This window comes from Hemiscyllium ocellatum, chromosome 34, assembly GCF_020745735.1.
Source record: "Hemiscyllium ocellatum isolate sHemOce1 chromosome 34, sHemOce1.pat.X.cur, whole genome shotgun sequence".
In the NCBI taxonomy this organism is placed as follows: Eukaryota; Metazoa; Chordata; class Chondrichthyes; order Orectolobiformes; family Hemiscylliidae; genus Hemiscyllium; species Hemiscyllium ocellatum.
In genome coordinates, this window is record NC_083434.1 from 39,527,962 (window position 1) to 39,543,199 (window position 15,238).

Consider the following 15,238-nt stretch of genomic DNA (forward strand, 5'->3'; position numbering starts at 1 on the left):
TCCATGATCCTCACAAAACAAGTGCTTTGATCCTGTGCTGTGACTTTAACACAACATGCCCTCCTTAAACACATCTACTTGGTGACGTCCTCGTCTGAATATCCTTAAGATGTTGTCCAACACATTCAAGCTGCACATAGGGTTTAAAGCACAGACGCAGGCCATTCGGCCCACTTGGTCTTCTTGCTGGGATTCCTCAATGCTCATACTAAAATGGGACGATCATCTAAATTCTCACTCCTGGGTGCAGAGCCTTTAATGTCCCGCAGGTTAGGCTCAGAAATGACGAGTGCTCACACTCAGCAGGATTCCTCACACCAGTCTTCTCAAACGGACACCCCTCTTGTTTCCCCACCACCTGTGCACACCCCCCCCACCCTACCCTGGCCATCTCAGCAGCAACCAAACAGAGCCTCAGGACAACTGAATGCTTGGGATGTCTGTGGCCAACTGCAACTTTGAGGTTGTTCATCCAACAGAGTTTTGTTCAGTTCACCCGCAGGAGACCCCATCACACATTAGAGCATCATCCCAGTCTGTAGGACACTCCCATTCCTTGTCCCAGACAGCGGAGAGATGCGGCACGTTCCCGGGTCTCGGTGTTGTATTTGCTGTCCAGCTTTAGTTGCGGCGTGGCTACCAACTGGGACCCTTCTGGATTTTTCACTCCACCCCTCGTGGAGCCCGGAGGTTGCCGTCTCAATGCAGTGGCTGCAGCAGGGAATTGGGGAGAATCGACGTGCTACCTCTGTGCAGCCTGACCCTTGCTGTGCCTGCAACTCTCAGTCGCCTGAATGCAGTTGACAGTCAAGTGATATCAAAGGCTTGGACCTGAGCACAGCTAAAGCAAATCAGATAATGCACATACCTCAGCTGCATTCCAGGCAGTGTACGTTAGTGTTCCTGTTATGCTGTAGTCAACAATGTAAAAAATCACGAGACCTATGATTAAAACAGGGCTTACGAAAACCCAGGTGACCACCCAGTACCAGTTTGGTTTGCGTCCCATCATCTTTTCAATGTCTTTCCGAAATCTGCAAGAAATACTTTTGCAATTAGTCACTGGCCAATGGAACATGGTTAATATCACAAATGTACGAAGCTGGCATTAATTCTCCAAAGAAAATAAAAGAAAGAGAAAATTTGCATTCTTATAGCAACTCTCGCCTCCCTGGGACATGCCAAAATGCTGTGAAGCCCCAATGATGTACTTTCAAATTGCAGTGATGCGCGGAACTCAGTGATGGATTGCCGCATAGCAAGATTCCAGCAATGGGATCAGAGTCCAGAGATTCTGCATTGGTCATGCTGATTGGAGGGGACAGAGGCTGATGGTTATTGGTCTGGAGACTGAGAAGGGAAGGCATATCAAACGTTTTCAAGTCAAAAATCCTTAATCAAATCAAGGTTCGGTTGGGAAAGGTTCAAAGCTTCTAGAAACAGCAATCACAGCCTAAAGGAGCTGCCTCACAGCACCAGGGACCTGGGTTCAATCCCAGCCTCGGGGGCCGGTGTGTGTGGTTTGTACATTCTCCACGCATCTGCTTCGGTTTCCTCCGGGTACTCTGGTTTCCACCAATCCGAAAATGTGCAGTTTGGATGGACTGGCCATGGTAAATGGTCCACAGTGTCTCAGAATGGGCAGGGTTATTCATGGGAAATGCAAAGTTACAGGGATAGGGTGGGGGTGGTGGGTTTAGGTGGGATGCTCTTCAGAGGGTGGTTGTCGACTAGATGGGCCAAATGGCCTGTTTCCACTCTGTAGGGAAGCCACAATAGGGCGTAGACTACTTAGAACTGAGAGCGGGCAGCCTGTGAAGTTCCCTGCCACAGAACAACAGAGGAGGCCAAAACATTGAATGTTTTCAAAATGGGAGTTTGATTAGAGAGTTCTTAGATCAAAGGGGGAGAAAGCAGGAACAGGGGACTGAGGTGGGCAATCAGCCATGATCTTATTGAATAGTGGAACAGGCTCAGAGGGGCGAATGACCCACCCCCAGCTCCTCCTTTTGTGCTGCTACATAACTTGACTATGAACTGATCCTTTTGATTGTCTGGCCATGTCAGGTGTGCTGAGACTTTCTGCAATTTTCTGTTTTTGCCTCCAATTTGCCAGCAGTTATTTTTTACCATTCATTCTCAGTGCATGTTGGGAGTCACAAATCTACCCACAGTCTTTAGGCCGTTATTACTGACCCCTCTCCTGACACTGTCACATGAAGTAAATCTCTGCACAGTAATTTGTTTTGTTTTTAAAAAGGCAGGCTCCTTCTGTGCTCTGTGGACTATCTGACACACTCCTGTCTAGGACAAGAGATGCACATATCCCTGTAAACCCCAATATATATATAACCCATTACTGACAGCTCACAAATGGTGTGCCCTACTGGACCATCTCAGGGAGCAGCAGACAACCGCGGAGAGTCACTGGAGTCACATGAGTAAGGATAGACGATACCCTTCCCTAAAGAGGGCATTAGCGAGCCAGGTAGACTTGAGTGACTCTTGACTAAAGTCTCATGGTCATCATAACTGTGATCAGCTTTCAGTTCCAAATTTATTTAGACTCATATTGAGATATACAGCATCAAAACAGGCCCTTCCGGCTAACTCATCCACGGTGACCAGATATCCCAACCCAATCTGGTCCCATTTGCCAGCACCCAGCCCATTTCCCTCTAAACCCTCCCTACTCATATACCCATCCAGCTGCCTTTGAAATGTTGCAATTGTACCAGCCTCCACCACTTCCTCTGCAGCTCATTCCATACGCGTACCATCCTCTGTGTGAAAAAGTTGCCCCTTTAGGTCTCTTTTATATCTTTCCCCTCTCACCCTGAACCTACGCCCTCTAGTTCTGGGCTCTCCCACCCCAGGGAAAAGACCTTGTCTATTTATCCTATCCATGCCCCTGATGATTTTATAAACCTCTATAAAAGGTCATTCCTCAGCCTCTGACGGTCCAGGGAAAACAGCCCCAGCCTGTTAAGCCTCACCCTGTAGCTCAAAGCCTCCAACCCTGGCAACATCCTCCGTGAATTTCAGCAGCTGCTGTGGTGGGATTAGAACCATGTCCTCTGACTGTTAGCCTGGGTCCCTGGATTACTAGATCATTGACATTACTGACTCATCAAACTCAGTATTAGTGGTTTCTCTCTGCTATTCCATTTCTTTGATCTAACAGAATTTAGAAGACATCTTAAGTCACCAAGGATTTTAGTGGCTCCTCAGTTCAGTGTTGACCAAATGCTAGCTTGCTTTTTCTTACAAGGTACTTATAAACACAGATGGGAGCCATTTGACCCAACCGGCCAGAACCAAAGGGCATTAAAGGTCAGGGAGGAACAAGCCAGCTGTGACCAGGACTCTCTTCAGGAGTTTTTTTCACAAGAAAGGAGACCAGAGGGTGGTGAGTCTGTGGGATTCATTGTCACAGAAGGCTGTGGAGGCCAGGTCACTGAGTGTACTTAAGGGTGAGATGGATTCTTGATTGTCAAGGGGATCTAAGGTTTTGGGGAGAAAATGGGAATGGGAAACTTATCAGCCATAACTGAATGGGCTGAATGGCCTAATTTCTGCTCCTATGTCTTATGGTCATGCATGAGTATGGAGTTATTTCAGGGCTAGCCTGAAGCAATGCTGTGGGAGTCTTTGGTGCAGTATACTGGGGGGTGATCTGTACAGGAGGTTTGGCTGCTCTCTCGGCCACCCTGTTGTAGATAGGGAGTTTCCTGGTCTATGCCCTGGCCAGTATTGGTAAAAAACACTCACAATCAGGTGATCTGATCAGGGATGCTCATGGATGCTCGCTGTGCACAAACTATCAGTTGCTTTTTAGCAGCTGCTACACCACAGGCAGTGAAGAACTTTGGAGAAAGTGTTTGGAGACATCCAGCAGTTGTGAAAGGCGCTATATAGTGGCAATGTTTTCTGATATATATCAGCAAGCCTATGGCACAGTGGAAGATCAACAGAAAACATGGAAACTAACTTCCCCCTCCCCCCCACCCCCCAGGGGGTGCAGGGGAGAGTGAGGCTACCTTTAGGGGGGGGGGGGGGTGGTTGTCAGTGTTTGTAAGGTAAATGTAGGACTGACAAAGGGGTGGGGGAGTATTTGTCCGTACGTGGGGCTGAGATGGATTGTCCGCAGGGTGGGGCGAGGTGTCTGGGGGGGTGGAGGGGGGTGATGGGGGAGAGGTGGTGCATGTTTGTGTGGTTGGGGGGGTTCATGGAGTGGGATGGGTGAGGTGGCTGAGAAAGGAGTCTGGGGGGGGTGGAGTGTCTGTGGGGTGAGATGTCTCGAGGTGGGAGTCTAGGGGAAGGTGTCTGGGGAGTGGATTGTCTGTGGGGTGAGGTGTCTGGGTTGGGGTGTCTGGGGGGTGGTTTGTCTGGGTTTGGGTTTTCTGGGTTTGGGGTGTGAGCGTATATACGTTGGGTGGGGTGGGGGTTGTTTGTATCTAGGGTGAGTGGAGGTGTGCGTCCATGGGGTAGGGTGGGGAGTGTGTCTGTGGAGTTTGTGGGATGGTGGGGATGGTGAGGGTGGGGCATCCATGCACTGGGTCTGTCCTCATGGAGGGAGCAGGGGGTGTGTGTGTCTATGAGCTTTTGGAGTGGGCTGTGGGGCTGGGCGTTTTCTTGGGGTTTGTCTGTGGGGTGGGGGGTGGTGTGTGTGTGTGTGTGTGTGTGGGGGGGGGAGGGGGCAGGAGGTATCTATGGGGTGTGTCCCAGTGGGGGGGGGATGGGAATGCCTATGCTGATTTTGGGGTGGGGGGGGGAAATAGTGGGTGTCTATGGGTTTTTTTTGGGTGGGCAGGATTGCGAGCTCCTGGCAGGTGTGGCATTTGTCCGTGACCCTGCCACCACCCACCGCCCCCCCCCCCCCCCCCCCCAACTCCCCCCACCACATCCCAGGGATAGTCTGATCCCAATCTCAGCAGCAGAGACGTCCTTTAAAACAAAGCGAATGCAGAAACAGAGGCTTCTCTCCCACAGTGCCTGACCACTCAGTGGAATGCGTACAGAGGACGCAGACAGGGCTGAAGCTGTCAATTACTTCCTTATTTGGGGTCTTTTCCCATTCCACCCACAGTCTGCAGACAGATGGAAGCATTAAAGATAGGACCGTAGTGGAATGACTCGGGGGGGGGGGGAAAGGAAATCGAATATGAAGACCTTCAAAAAGTTATTTCAATAAAACATTACAGCACAAGCTTCACATGTGGAGTCTATTCTGGCCATGTCCGATTAGCATTGGAGAACCAGACGAGTGTCTGTGGAGACAGATGCAGAGTGACCCCAGTATGACTGCTCTTCAGTGCTCCGTTCAGACAAGGCGGCCTATTGGACTCGGAATACTAACTCCACTTCTGTTCCAGACACATCTCACTCGCTTCCAGGACGATCTGCATTTTAACCACAGAACCACTGACCAGGGCCTGTGAGAGTTCTGCTAACAGTTCCCCTCCTATTCCTAACACGTACTGGAGCTGTGACTTGCATGAATTCCATCCACATTAAAATTAAACTCCACCTTCTGGATTCTTGGCAAGAGGTTATAACTTGACAAACTGCCAAAAGGATGTCTGTTAGAGGCCCCGCAATACAGAGGCAGTATTTTTCCACAGTTAAACGTCTGATATATAAAAAAATTCTTTAGTAAGGCAGGACTGGGAAATAAATAGAATACCTCATGGCTGTGATCTTCCACTCCAAATATAGATCAAATAAAGATTAAGATCTTCATCAACAGGAAAGGAGTTAAACCGTGGCTCAGCATTATGAAATTTAAAAAATTACATACAAAAGTATGACCTTTTTAAAAAAAATGTCCACATACAAACCAAAGGTTTCATCATGTCCATGAGGGGTTGACTTAACAGGGCATGTTAAATTGCTCAAGTATTTAAAAGGGAAACATTTGCGGGGTTATGGGGGAGTGGGAGGAGGTGTTCAGAGGGCTGTCAGTGATACAGTGGGCTGACTAGCTTCCTCCTGTGCTGTAACCATTCCAAGATTTTATTCCATCGCAAGTTACTTTTGTAGACGCCAAAGTGCAATTCCCAAGTGTTATATGCCTTCAACAAGGGAAGGTCCATCTGGAAACCTTGCACTTTTCCCAAAAGGCTCTCGTGGGTGGAGGGGGAGGAAGAGACAAGGACAATGTCCTGACTGTTGGGAAATGGAGTCCCATCAACGCCCCCTGTAAACAGCCCCAGTCACACCCACAGCTTGCCTCCAGATGGGACTGTCAACTGCGTTTTACTGCCATATGAGGAGCCAGTAAAAGATCACAACGCGAAGGTTAAATGGACATACCTTCTTAGCCCGTAGATGTAGCAGATCCCAATGACTTCCACCAAAACGATCACCAGAAGGGCCAAGGTCGCTGCATAGTCATTGAATATGGAGAACCAATAATTCCCTGATCCAATGTTAAACACAAGCCCAATAACACAAGCTACGAGACACACAATCCCTGTGAGAAGGAAAAGAGAAGTTAAATACAGTGGTAATTACAAAGCATAAACTCCAGCCACCTCATTATAATCCGGAATTACTTTCCACCCCTTGTATAGTCTGCATTGCTTTCAGTCATTGCGAAATGACACAAAACACTCGTAATTTTGCAATTGTACAAGTTGTAAAAGAATGAATGATTCAATTGAACAACTTGTTCCCTGCTTTTCACATTGCAATTTACGGTTAATTGCCAACATACAGCAACAGGAAGAAAGTCAACCAAGGCTCCAGTGCTGTGAGGAAACATTTGGACAAAAGAAAATGACAAACTGGCATTGTTTCAAAAGGAGTCCGACAGAGAGACACAGACCTGAGCAGGTTTTATTTACGTCTCTTCCCTCAAGACAACGGTCAGGCAGCAGAACACATCACAGCTTCAGGCACCTGCTGGGCCATTTTAACCAGGCTTGGCTACCAGGAAATTGGCAGAACAGTTTAAATTTGTTTTGATCCATAACCCACTATTTTCGATTTTATCCTGAGTAGGAGGAACGCGAGAACTAGGAGCAGGAGGAGGCCATTCAGCCCCTCGAGCCTGCTCTGCCATTTAAATGACCATCAGACATGCGAAGGTCTACCAGAAACCTCACAATTTCCCAACTCCTGAGAGGCTATCGTGGGTGGGTGGGAGGTGGTGGTGAGAGAGGCTTGCGTCTGGTGGGGGGGGGGGGGGGGGGGGGGGTGTAGGAGGTGAAAGAGAAGGGGGGCAATGTCCCAGCTGTTGGGAATTGGAGTTCTTGTTCGCTCTCCATAACTCTTCAACCCATTGCTACTTAAAAATCTGTCTGCCTTATCTCCTCCTCAAATCTACTCAATGTCTCAGCATCCCCCACACTCTGGGGCAGGGAATTCCACAGATTCATGACCTTTCAGAGAGATAATTTCTCCCTGTTTTAAATCTGCTACCCCTTATCGTAAAACCATGGCCTCCCATTGTAGGTTACCCCACATCAGGAAATGTTTACTTTGTCAATCCCCTTTGGCATCATGTATACCTCAGTCAGATCTCTGCTCATTCGTCTAAACTCCAGTGAGTATTGGCCTAAACTGTTCAATCTCTCCTCATAAGACAAACCGTTCATTTCCGGAATCAAAATCTTGAACAGTCTCCAATAAAACTCCATCCCTCCTTAAGCAAGCAGAAAGTGAGGACCGCAGATGCTTCATTCTCAATTAAGACCTTATGCTCAAAACGTTGACTCTCCTGCTCCTCGGATGCTGCCTGATTGGCTGAGCTTTCACCAGCACCACACTTTTTGAATCTCTTCAAGAAAGGCAAGAGAAAGTGCTAAATCTAATCACAGAGTCAAGTGAGGAAGGGTTGAAGTGAGAGACGTCTTCTGATAATTTGCTCTCTTACAGAGTGCAGCATTCTGGCTGTCTGCTTCATTCCCACAATCCCCGTCTCATGGTAGTCTCTCCCACTAAGTGCTCAAAGGTGCACAATTATAGCAGATAAGCATTTGGCATGGGGCTCTTGAGGCACGGTTACAGTGCCTGTACCTTGAGCTACCTACTCCAGAGATGTGGTGTCATGCACCTGAGCACGTTGATTATCTATAAGAGATGGGCACAGTTTAATGAAGATAACTGATAGTCATGGGGGAGGGGTGGGGAAAAAATAGCCTTAAAATTATGGGGTATGGATGAGAGCTTGGTGGAGCCATTTCAGAATGCAATTAAGAATTAGTCACTTTGTCCTGGGTCACATGTAGACCACTCAAGCAAGGATAGCAGATAGAGCTTTTATGATGAATCAGTGGCAGTGATTTCAAGTTAGTTTTCAATTCCAGATTTTTAAAAATTAATAATGTACAAATTTCCAGATTCAGTGGTGGGATTTGAACTCTTATACCTGGGACATGAACCTGATCCCTCAGAATTTCTACTACAGTGATGTTATTTTTACATTAAGTTCATCCCATAACTATTCTAGTCTTGTGCATTCCAATAGTCAGTGCTGACAGACAGAACCACAAATAAGTCTCATTGGAAGAGATGCTTTCATTAGGTAACAATACAGCTTCGTAATTATATGCAGGCTACATTATACTAATGTTAATTGGAGCAGAAGGCTGTATCCCACTCCCCAAGATTCCTGTAGATTCCCTGAAACACCTTATCCATCCAGTGGCTGTCAGATCTGACTGTAGCTTAGCTAATCAATTAACCCTTTGATATCCATCATGTTACAGGACATGCAGAGGGTGGTGTGTGTATGGAAATGAGCTGTGAGGGGAAGTGGTGGAGGCTAGTACAATTACAACATTTAAAAGACTTTTGGATGGGGACATGAATAGGAAGGGACTAGAGGGTTATGGGACAAATGTTGGCAAATGGGACTAGATTAATTCAGGATAGCTGGTCAGCATGGGTGAGCTGGACTGAAGGATCTGTTTCTGTGCTGAACATCTCTATTCATGACCAGCAACAAAACAAAATTCAATGAGCTCATTTTGCAACGATTGGCTTAATTACATCAGCACTTCTGATGACTTTTAATCACTTGACTTATTGACAATCTGACATAACGTTAACAGATAACAAGGTGGGAATTCTCTCAGTGTGCTGCGCTTGTAATATTTCCATGCTATTACTGCATTGAGATGTCCAGCCCACTTATAACCTCACTGTTGTACAATTGTAGATATTCCAAAGCAATAAAAAAATGCTTCTTCTTATCCAAGTCTCATTAACTAATAAACTGGGCCAAGGTCGTTCCTTTTTGTGTGGGGGAAATAGATTATAAAATCAGCTTTAAGGAAATCATTGTTATTTAGAAACAAGCTATAAAAGCGATTGTTAATAAACAAAGTAAGCTGAGAATACCCAATATCAGCAGCAAGTAACTTTTAAGTGGATCCATGTTAGTAATATTTTGGCCTGTCTCGGATCAGGAGTAGGTTCCCTCCTTATTGAATAATATGGTCTGGTTAGAAACGATAGACTAAGAAGAACACAGACAAGTACAGCGTAGGAATGGGCCCTTCGGCCCACAATGTTGTGCTGAACATGACCCTAAATTAAACTATCCCCTTCTGCCTGCCCTTGGTCCATATCCATCCATTCCTTGCATTTCCAATTGCTTACCTAAAATTCCCTTAAATACCTCTATCATATCTGCCTCCACCACTACCTCTAGCAGGGTGCTCCAGACTCCTTACCCCTCACATCTCCTTTGAACTTTTCCCCCTCACCTTAAATGCATGCCCGCTAGTTTTAGACATTTTAACTCTCGGAAAAAGATTCTGATCATCAAAGCAATCTATGCATCTGATAATTGTATAGACTTCTATCAAGTCTCCCCTCAGCCACTGTCACTCCAGAGAAAACAACCTGAGTTTTTCTAGCCTCTCCTTATTGCTCATACCCTGTAAACCTCTTCTGCACCCTCTCCATGCCTCCAAATCCTTCATGTATTGTGGCAACTAGAACTGAATGCAATACACTAAGTGTGGCCTAACCAAAGTCTTGTAAAGCTGCAACATGACATTCTTGTCTCTTGTATTCAATTCCCCAACCTATAATGGCAAGTGTGTCATATGTCTTCTTTACCAACCTATTGACTTATGTGGCCACCTTCAGGGAGCTGTGGACTTGAACCCAAAGATCCCTCTGTACGTCAATGCTGTTCAGGGTCCTGGCATTAACTGTATGCTTATTGTTATCAGGTACCAGGAGAAGAACCTGACAGATAATCAAGCCGCGCAATTAAATACACAGGTTATCAACGTATAATCTTATCGACTTGATCATATTGTACCTATCAACAGATAGAACAGCTTAAAGAATTATAACAACGTAACAAAACAACAAGGAGGAAATCAAAACAAAAACAAAACTTTAGAATCTGACCAAGAAGCTGAAGATTGTTTGGCTCCAATTCCTTTCTCTAGCCCTGAGCCTCCTCTATCTTTCCACCAAGAAACTATCAGTGTCTCTGATTATCACTGACAGGTTATTAGAATTATCAGTGCAAACTCCTAGTAAGAGCCAAGCACCAGATTAGCACAGTCACAAGTGTGTTGCTGGAAAAACACAGCATCCAAGGTGCAGGAGAATCGACATTTCAGGCATAAGCTCTTCCTGTTCCTGATGAAGGGCTTACGCCCGGAACATTGGTTCTCCTGTTCCTCGGAGGCTGCCTGACCTGCTGTGTTTTTCCAGCACTACTCTCTCAACTCTGATCTCCAGTATCTGCAGTCCTCACTTTCTCCTACCAGATTAGCACAGTCACTCTATAAACCGGCCACAATGTATTCTGTCTGCTACTCTCACTGTGGAGAGAATCCGCGCTGCTGGGAGTCTCACTAAGCGATGAGAGAATGTGCCTGTGCTATTTACAGTCCATTAACATGGTGTCCATTTCCCTACAAAGGAAAGGCCAGCTATAACCAGGGTTTGAGGTGAGCAAATGGCCGAGGGGTTACCAACAGAGAGTCTGCAGCATGTTCAGGACAGGCAGTGTTTAGGGAAAGGGTAGTGATCTGACAAGGAAAGTCCTCTGAAACACTGGCTAAGACTCATGATCAGGATTAACACAGGGGAGGCAATAGTCTGGTGGTAATTATCACTGGACGGTTAATCTAGCGACCCAGATAATGCTGGTGGAACCTGGGTTCAAATCTCATCCTGAGCAGATGGTGGAATTTGAATTCAATAACAATCTGGAATTAAAATGTTTAATGATGACCATGAATCCATTGCCGATTGTTGAGGAAAAACCTATCTGGTTCACCAATGTCCTTTAGGGAAGGGAACTGCCATCCTTACCTGGTCTGGCCGACATGTGACTCCTGACCCACAGCAATGTGGTTGACTCTGAACTGCTCCTGGGATGGGCACTAAATGCTGCCTAGCCAGTGACACCTTCATTCCAGGAATTAATTTAAAAAAAAATCTTCATGAACTTTCCAGAAGGATTTCAAAATGTAACCACTGTTGTGTTTTAATGCAAAGTAATTTGGGGGAGAAGAGGTTCGAAGAACAGTACAGGCCCTTCGGCCCACGATGTTGTGCTGAGCATTTACCTTAATCTAAGATCAACCTAACCTACACACCCCACAATTTACTGCCGTCCATGTGCCTGTCCAGCAGTCACTTAAATGTCCCTAATGTTGCTGAGGCAAAAGTGAGGACTGGAAATCAGAGTCTGCATTAGAGTAGTGCTGGAAAAGCACAGCAGGTCAGGCAGCCTCCGAGGAGCAGGGACATCGAAGTTTCGGGCAAAAGCCCGTCATCAGGAATGAAGGCCTAATGTCTCTGACACTACTACCACCGCTGGCAGTGCATTTTACGCAGAGTGGTGGGTGCGTGAAGAAAAGTGGAATGGTGAAGCAAAAAGTGAATTGGTGCAGAGGGTAAAAAATGGTGTTGGTCCTTCAAACACCGCTCCTTCACCCTGACTTGGTGCACTAACTACCATTTTTCTTCCCCCACCCAAAAATGTTGAGCAATCACGGAGAATGATTTAAAACTAAAACCAATAACAGTGGCCTGGCTTAAACCTTCACACCCAGCCCTGAACAGGGGGTGGGGGATGTATAATCCAACGGTGAGCACAACAAAGAGCTCCAAGGTTCTTCAGACTATCATTACTCAGTGTGTCTCTAACAGCACGCTCCTTTTTTACCAGGGACTGACAGGCTGGATGGGAAGGAAGATGGGGAATACCGGTCACTGTTGGGTTTGTGCAGCTTGTAATCAGAAGCACAATACTCCAGTGCAGGACCGCTACCCTTTGAAGAGTCTGTCTCTACCCAGAGAGGAGTGCCAGTTCCAGCAGGGAAGGGTAGCACTCTAACCTTGGTAGGAACCAGTAAAGAACAAAGCGCCCATCGGGGGCACCTCACCTATCATGACCTCTCTTGGCAGATATTTGGAAATGATCTTCATGTCGCTGAGTGGAGTGATGACACCAGCGGCGTTCCCCAGCATACTACCGATGCCCAACATCAGGAGCATCAGAAAATACAATATCGACCAGATCTGAGATGGCCCAGGCATGTTCACAATGGCTTCAGTGAAGACTATAAATGAGAGCCCAGTCCCTTCTGCAGCCTGCAAAAAACAGAGAAGGCAAACTCAGTAAATAAACTCACAAAATCAGTGGAAGGAAGGGCAGCCTTACAGAGTCACAGCACAGTCCAGCTCCTGGTAATGCCACTTGCTTGCTTTCCTCACCCCCTTGGAATCTGGCTGGTTCCAAGTACAGCTCCAATTGTCTCAAGTAGGCAGAGAGTAGGCCATGCGGCCCATCTAGCCCACTCTGCTATTCAATAAGAAAATGGCTGACTCTCCCTGCCTCTTTTGGAGACTGGGATTATGGTCTCCCAATGGATTGGATTCTGCTTCTTGGTGAAGTGCTGTGATTGGATGCTGTATGATGGCTGACCCAGGAGCTGTTCCAGCTTTTACTGCCCGCCAGTGAGTACTGGGACAACTTATCTGCTAACAGTCAACTGGTGTCACCACATTCCAACAGGAGAGCATCTGGCCCAGAGTTTGGGATATTGGCCACGGCACCTCAATAATCTTGAGGTAATAACATTTGCTATAAACTGTTCACTCCATTAAATGGACAATGTGAGTGGCAGCCTCCTTATACACCATTGTAGTCTAATTCCTGCTGACACGGAGCCCAAAGTGCTGAGTGCTGCACTCGTTGGAACAAATGCAAGAATGCCAAATTAAACTACAGGGTGCACAGGGGTGACGTCGGCCAGTTGGGTGGTAGGTCAGCGCTGAGCGAACCTGTCCTCACAAGTTTCTATTATGTCTCTTGACCATGATCACAGAGAGAGAGAGAAAAGGAAGGACTTACACTGATATTGTCCCTTTCCTGACCACTGAGCACCCCAAAGAGTTAAAGTAGGTACTTTAAAAAGATGGGGATAGAACTTGGTCAGATTGTATACAGCAAAGATTTGCAGACAGCATGAGATCAGTGACCAGATTACGTGTTTTCTACATATCAGAAATAGTGACAAAGTACAGCCAGGAAACCTCCCTTTGAAGAATGGTTTGGGCTTTTTAACATCAAACTGAGTGGCATGTGGAGAATTGGTGAGGCCACTTTTGCAGTACTGCATAGGGTTCCAGTCACCCTGCTATAGGGAGGATGCTATAACATTGGAAAGGGTGCAGAAAAGATTTACAAGGATGTTACACTGGTGTAGTTGAGTGATAAAGCAGGTCTGGATAGGTGAGGACTTCTGTTCCCTGGAGCGTAGGAGGTTGAGGGGTGAGCTTATAGAGGTTTATAGCGTCATGAGAGGCATGGCTATGGTGAATGGCATTTTTTTTTCCTCGAGGGTTAGGGAGTTCAAAAGTAGAGGGCATAGGTTTAAGGTTTAGATTACTGACAGTGTGGAGACAGGCCCTTCGGCCCAACAAGTCCACACCGACCCTCCGAAGCACAACCCACCCAGACCCATTCACCTAACACTACGGGCAATTTAGCATGGTCAATTTCCTAACCTGCACGTTTTTGGACTGTGGGAGGAAACCGGAGCACCCAGAGGAAACCCACGCAGACACGGGGACAATGTGCAAACTCCACACAGAGGCGGGAATTGTACCCGGGTCTCTGACGCTGTGAGGCAGCAGTGCTAACCACTGTGCCGCCGTGCCGCCCACAAAGGTAAGATGGGAAAGATTTAAAAGGGACCTGAGGGACAACTTTTTCACACAGAGAGGGTGGTTAGTATACGGAATGAACTGCCAGAGGAAGTGGTAGATGCAAGATACACGGATAGGAAAGTTTAAAGGGATATGGGCCAAACCCAGGCTAGTGGGGTTACTCTAGTTTGGGAAACCTGGTTAGCATGGGTGAGTTGGACCGAACGGCCTGTTTCTGTGATCTATGACTCAATGACCACTATCAAAGGGAATCACACTCTTTAAAACCAAAGCTATTCACCGTGTCCAAGTGGGACTGAAGGTCACATTTTTCAATCTGTGATGCAATTGTTGCAAATTTGTTCGGTTGTGTTGAATTCAGGAAAATTATCCAGTCATCAAGAGTGTCCGTTTGTACTGCTGTTTCTTCCAGGTCAAAAGTGTTTGTTAGAAGTAACACCATTCTGCAGTTAAGACAAAAACTGCTTGTTAGTTCCCACAGGAAGCAATCAACTTCACAAGATTAGAACAATAGTAAACCAATAACTCAAAACTCGGAGTAAACATTAACCCCAAGTTAAAGGCAAGACAAGATAAAGTCCTCTTGCAAAATTATTCTCTTGATTAGATTATACAGTTTCAAAAGCTCTACAATTGCTATTTTAAAAATTTAACCAAAATATTTAAAATGGAAAGGGTTTACATTCAACTCATGCATCAGAATGAATTTGTTCTAAAGTCCTTCATGTGGATATGTCATTCTTCAATGAATGGCACAGGCCATTCGATCCTCAGGGACTGTACTAGCTGTTATGCTCCATAGAGCTAGCTCATACCTCTATTTTGTTCTCCCGGAGTTGTAGAATGATGTATTGTTATTCAGAGTTAAGTCAGGAATGATCTGCCATTTGGGAGACCGACACAAAACATTCAAGCCCTTTTGAAGAGTTTCAGGATCGGTGCTCTTTTCTCCAAACAACACCAGTCCCTGACTGAACAGAATCAAGTTATATCCAGCTAACTCCGTGCATGTCTTTGGTCATCGCTGACATTTGGAGCTTCACTGAAGAACCTCTCTCAGGGGCTTGTGTCTAACGAA

At 46.3% G+C, this 15,238-nt stretch overlaps 1 protein-coding gene across 1 annotated transcript in view; it reads right to left on the reverse strand.

Moving 5' to 3' along the window:
- The window catches only part of LOC132832125 (sodium- and chloride-dependent transporter XTRP3A-like), a 48,982-nt gene that overhangs the window by 3,166 nt on the left and 30,578 nt on the right, over positions 1-15,238 (reverse strand). The window contains exons 7-10 of the mRNA XM_060849855.1: positions 14,441-14,603; positions 12,372-12,579; positions 6,316-6,475; positions 869-1,034 (exon numbers count right to left, since the gene is read on the reverse strand). Of these exons, the coding sequence (XP_060705838.1) occupies positions 869-1,034; positions 6,316-6,475; positions 12,372-12,579; positions 14,441-14,603 (697 nt within the window). The remainder of the gene's footprint in view (positions 1-868; positions 1,035-6,315; positions 6,476-12,371; positions 12,580-14,440; positions 14,604-15,238) is intronic.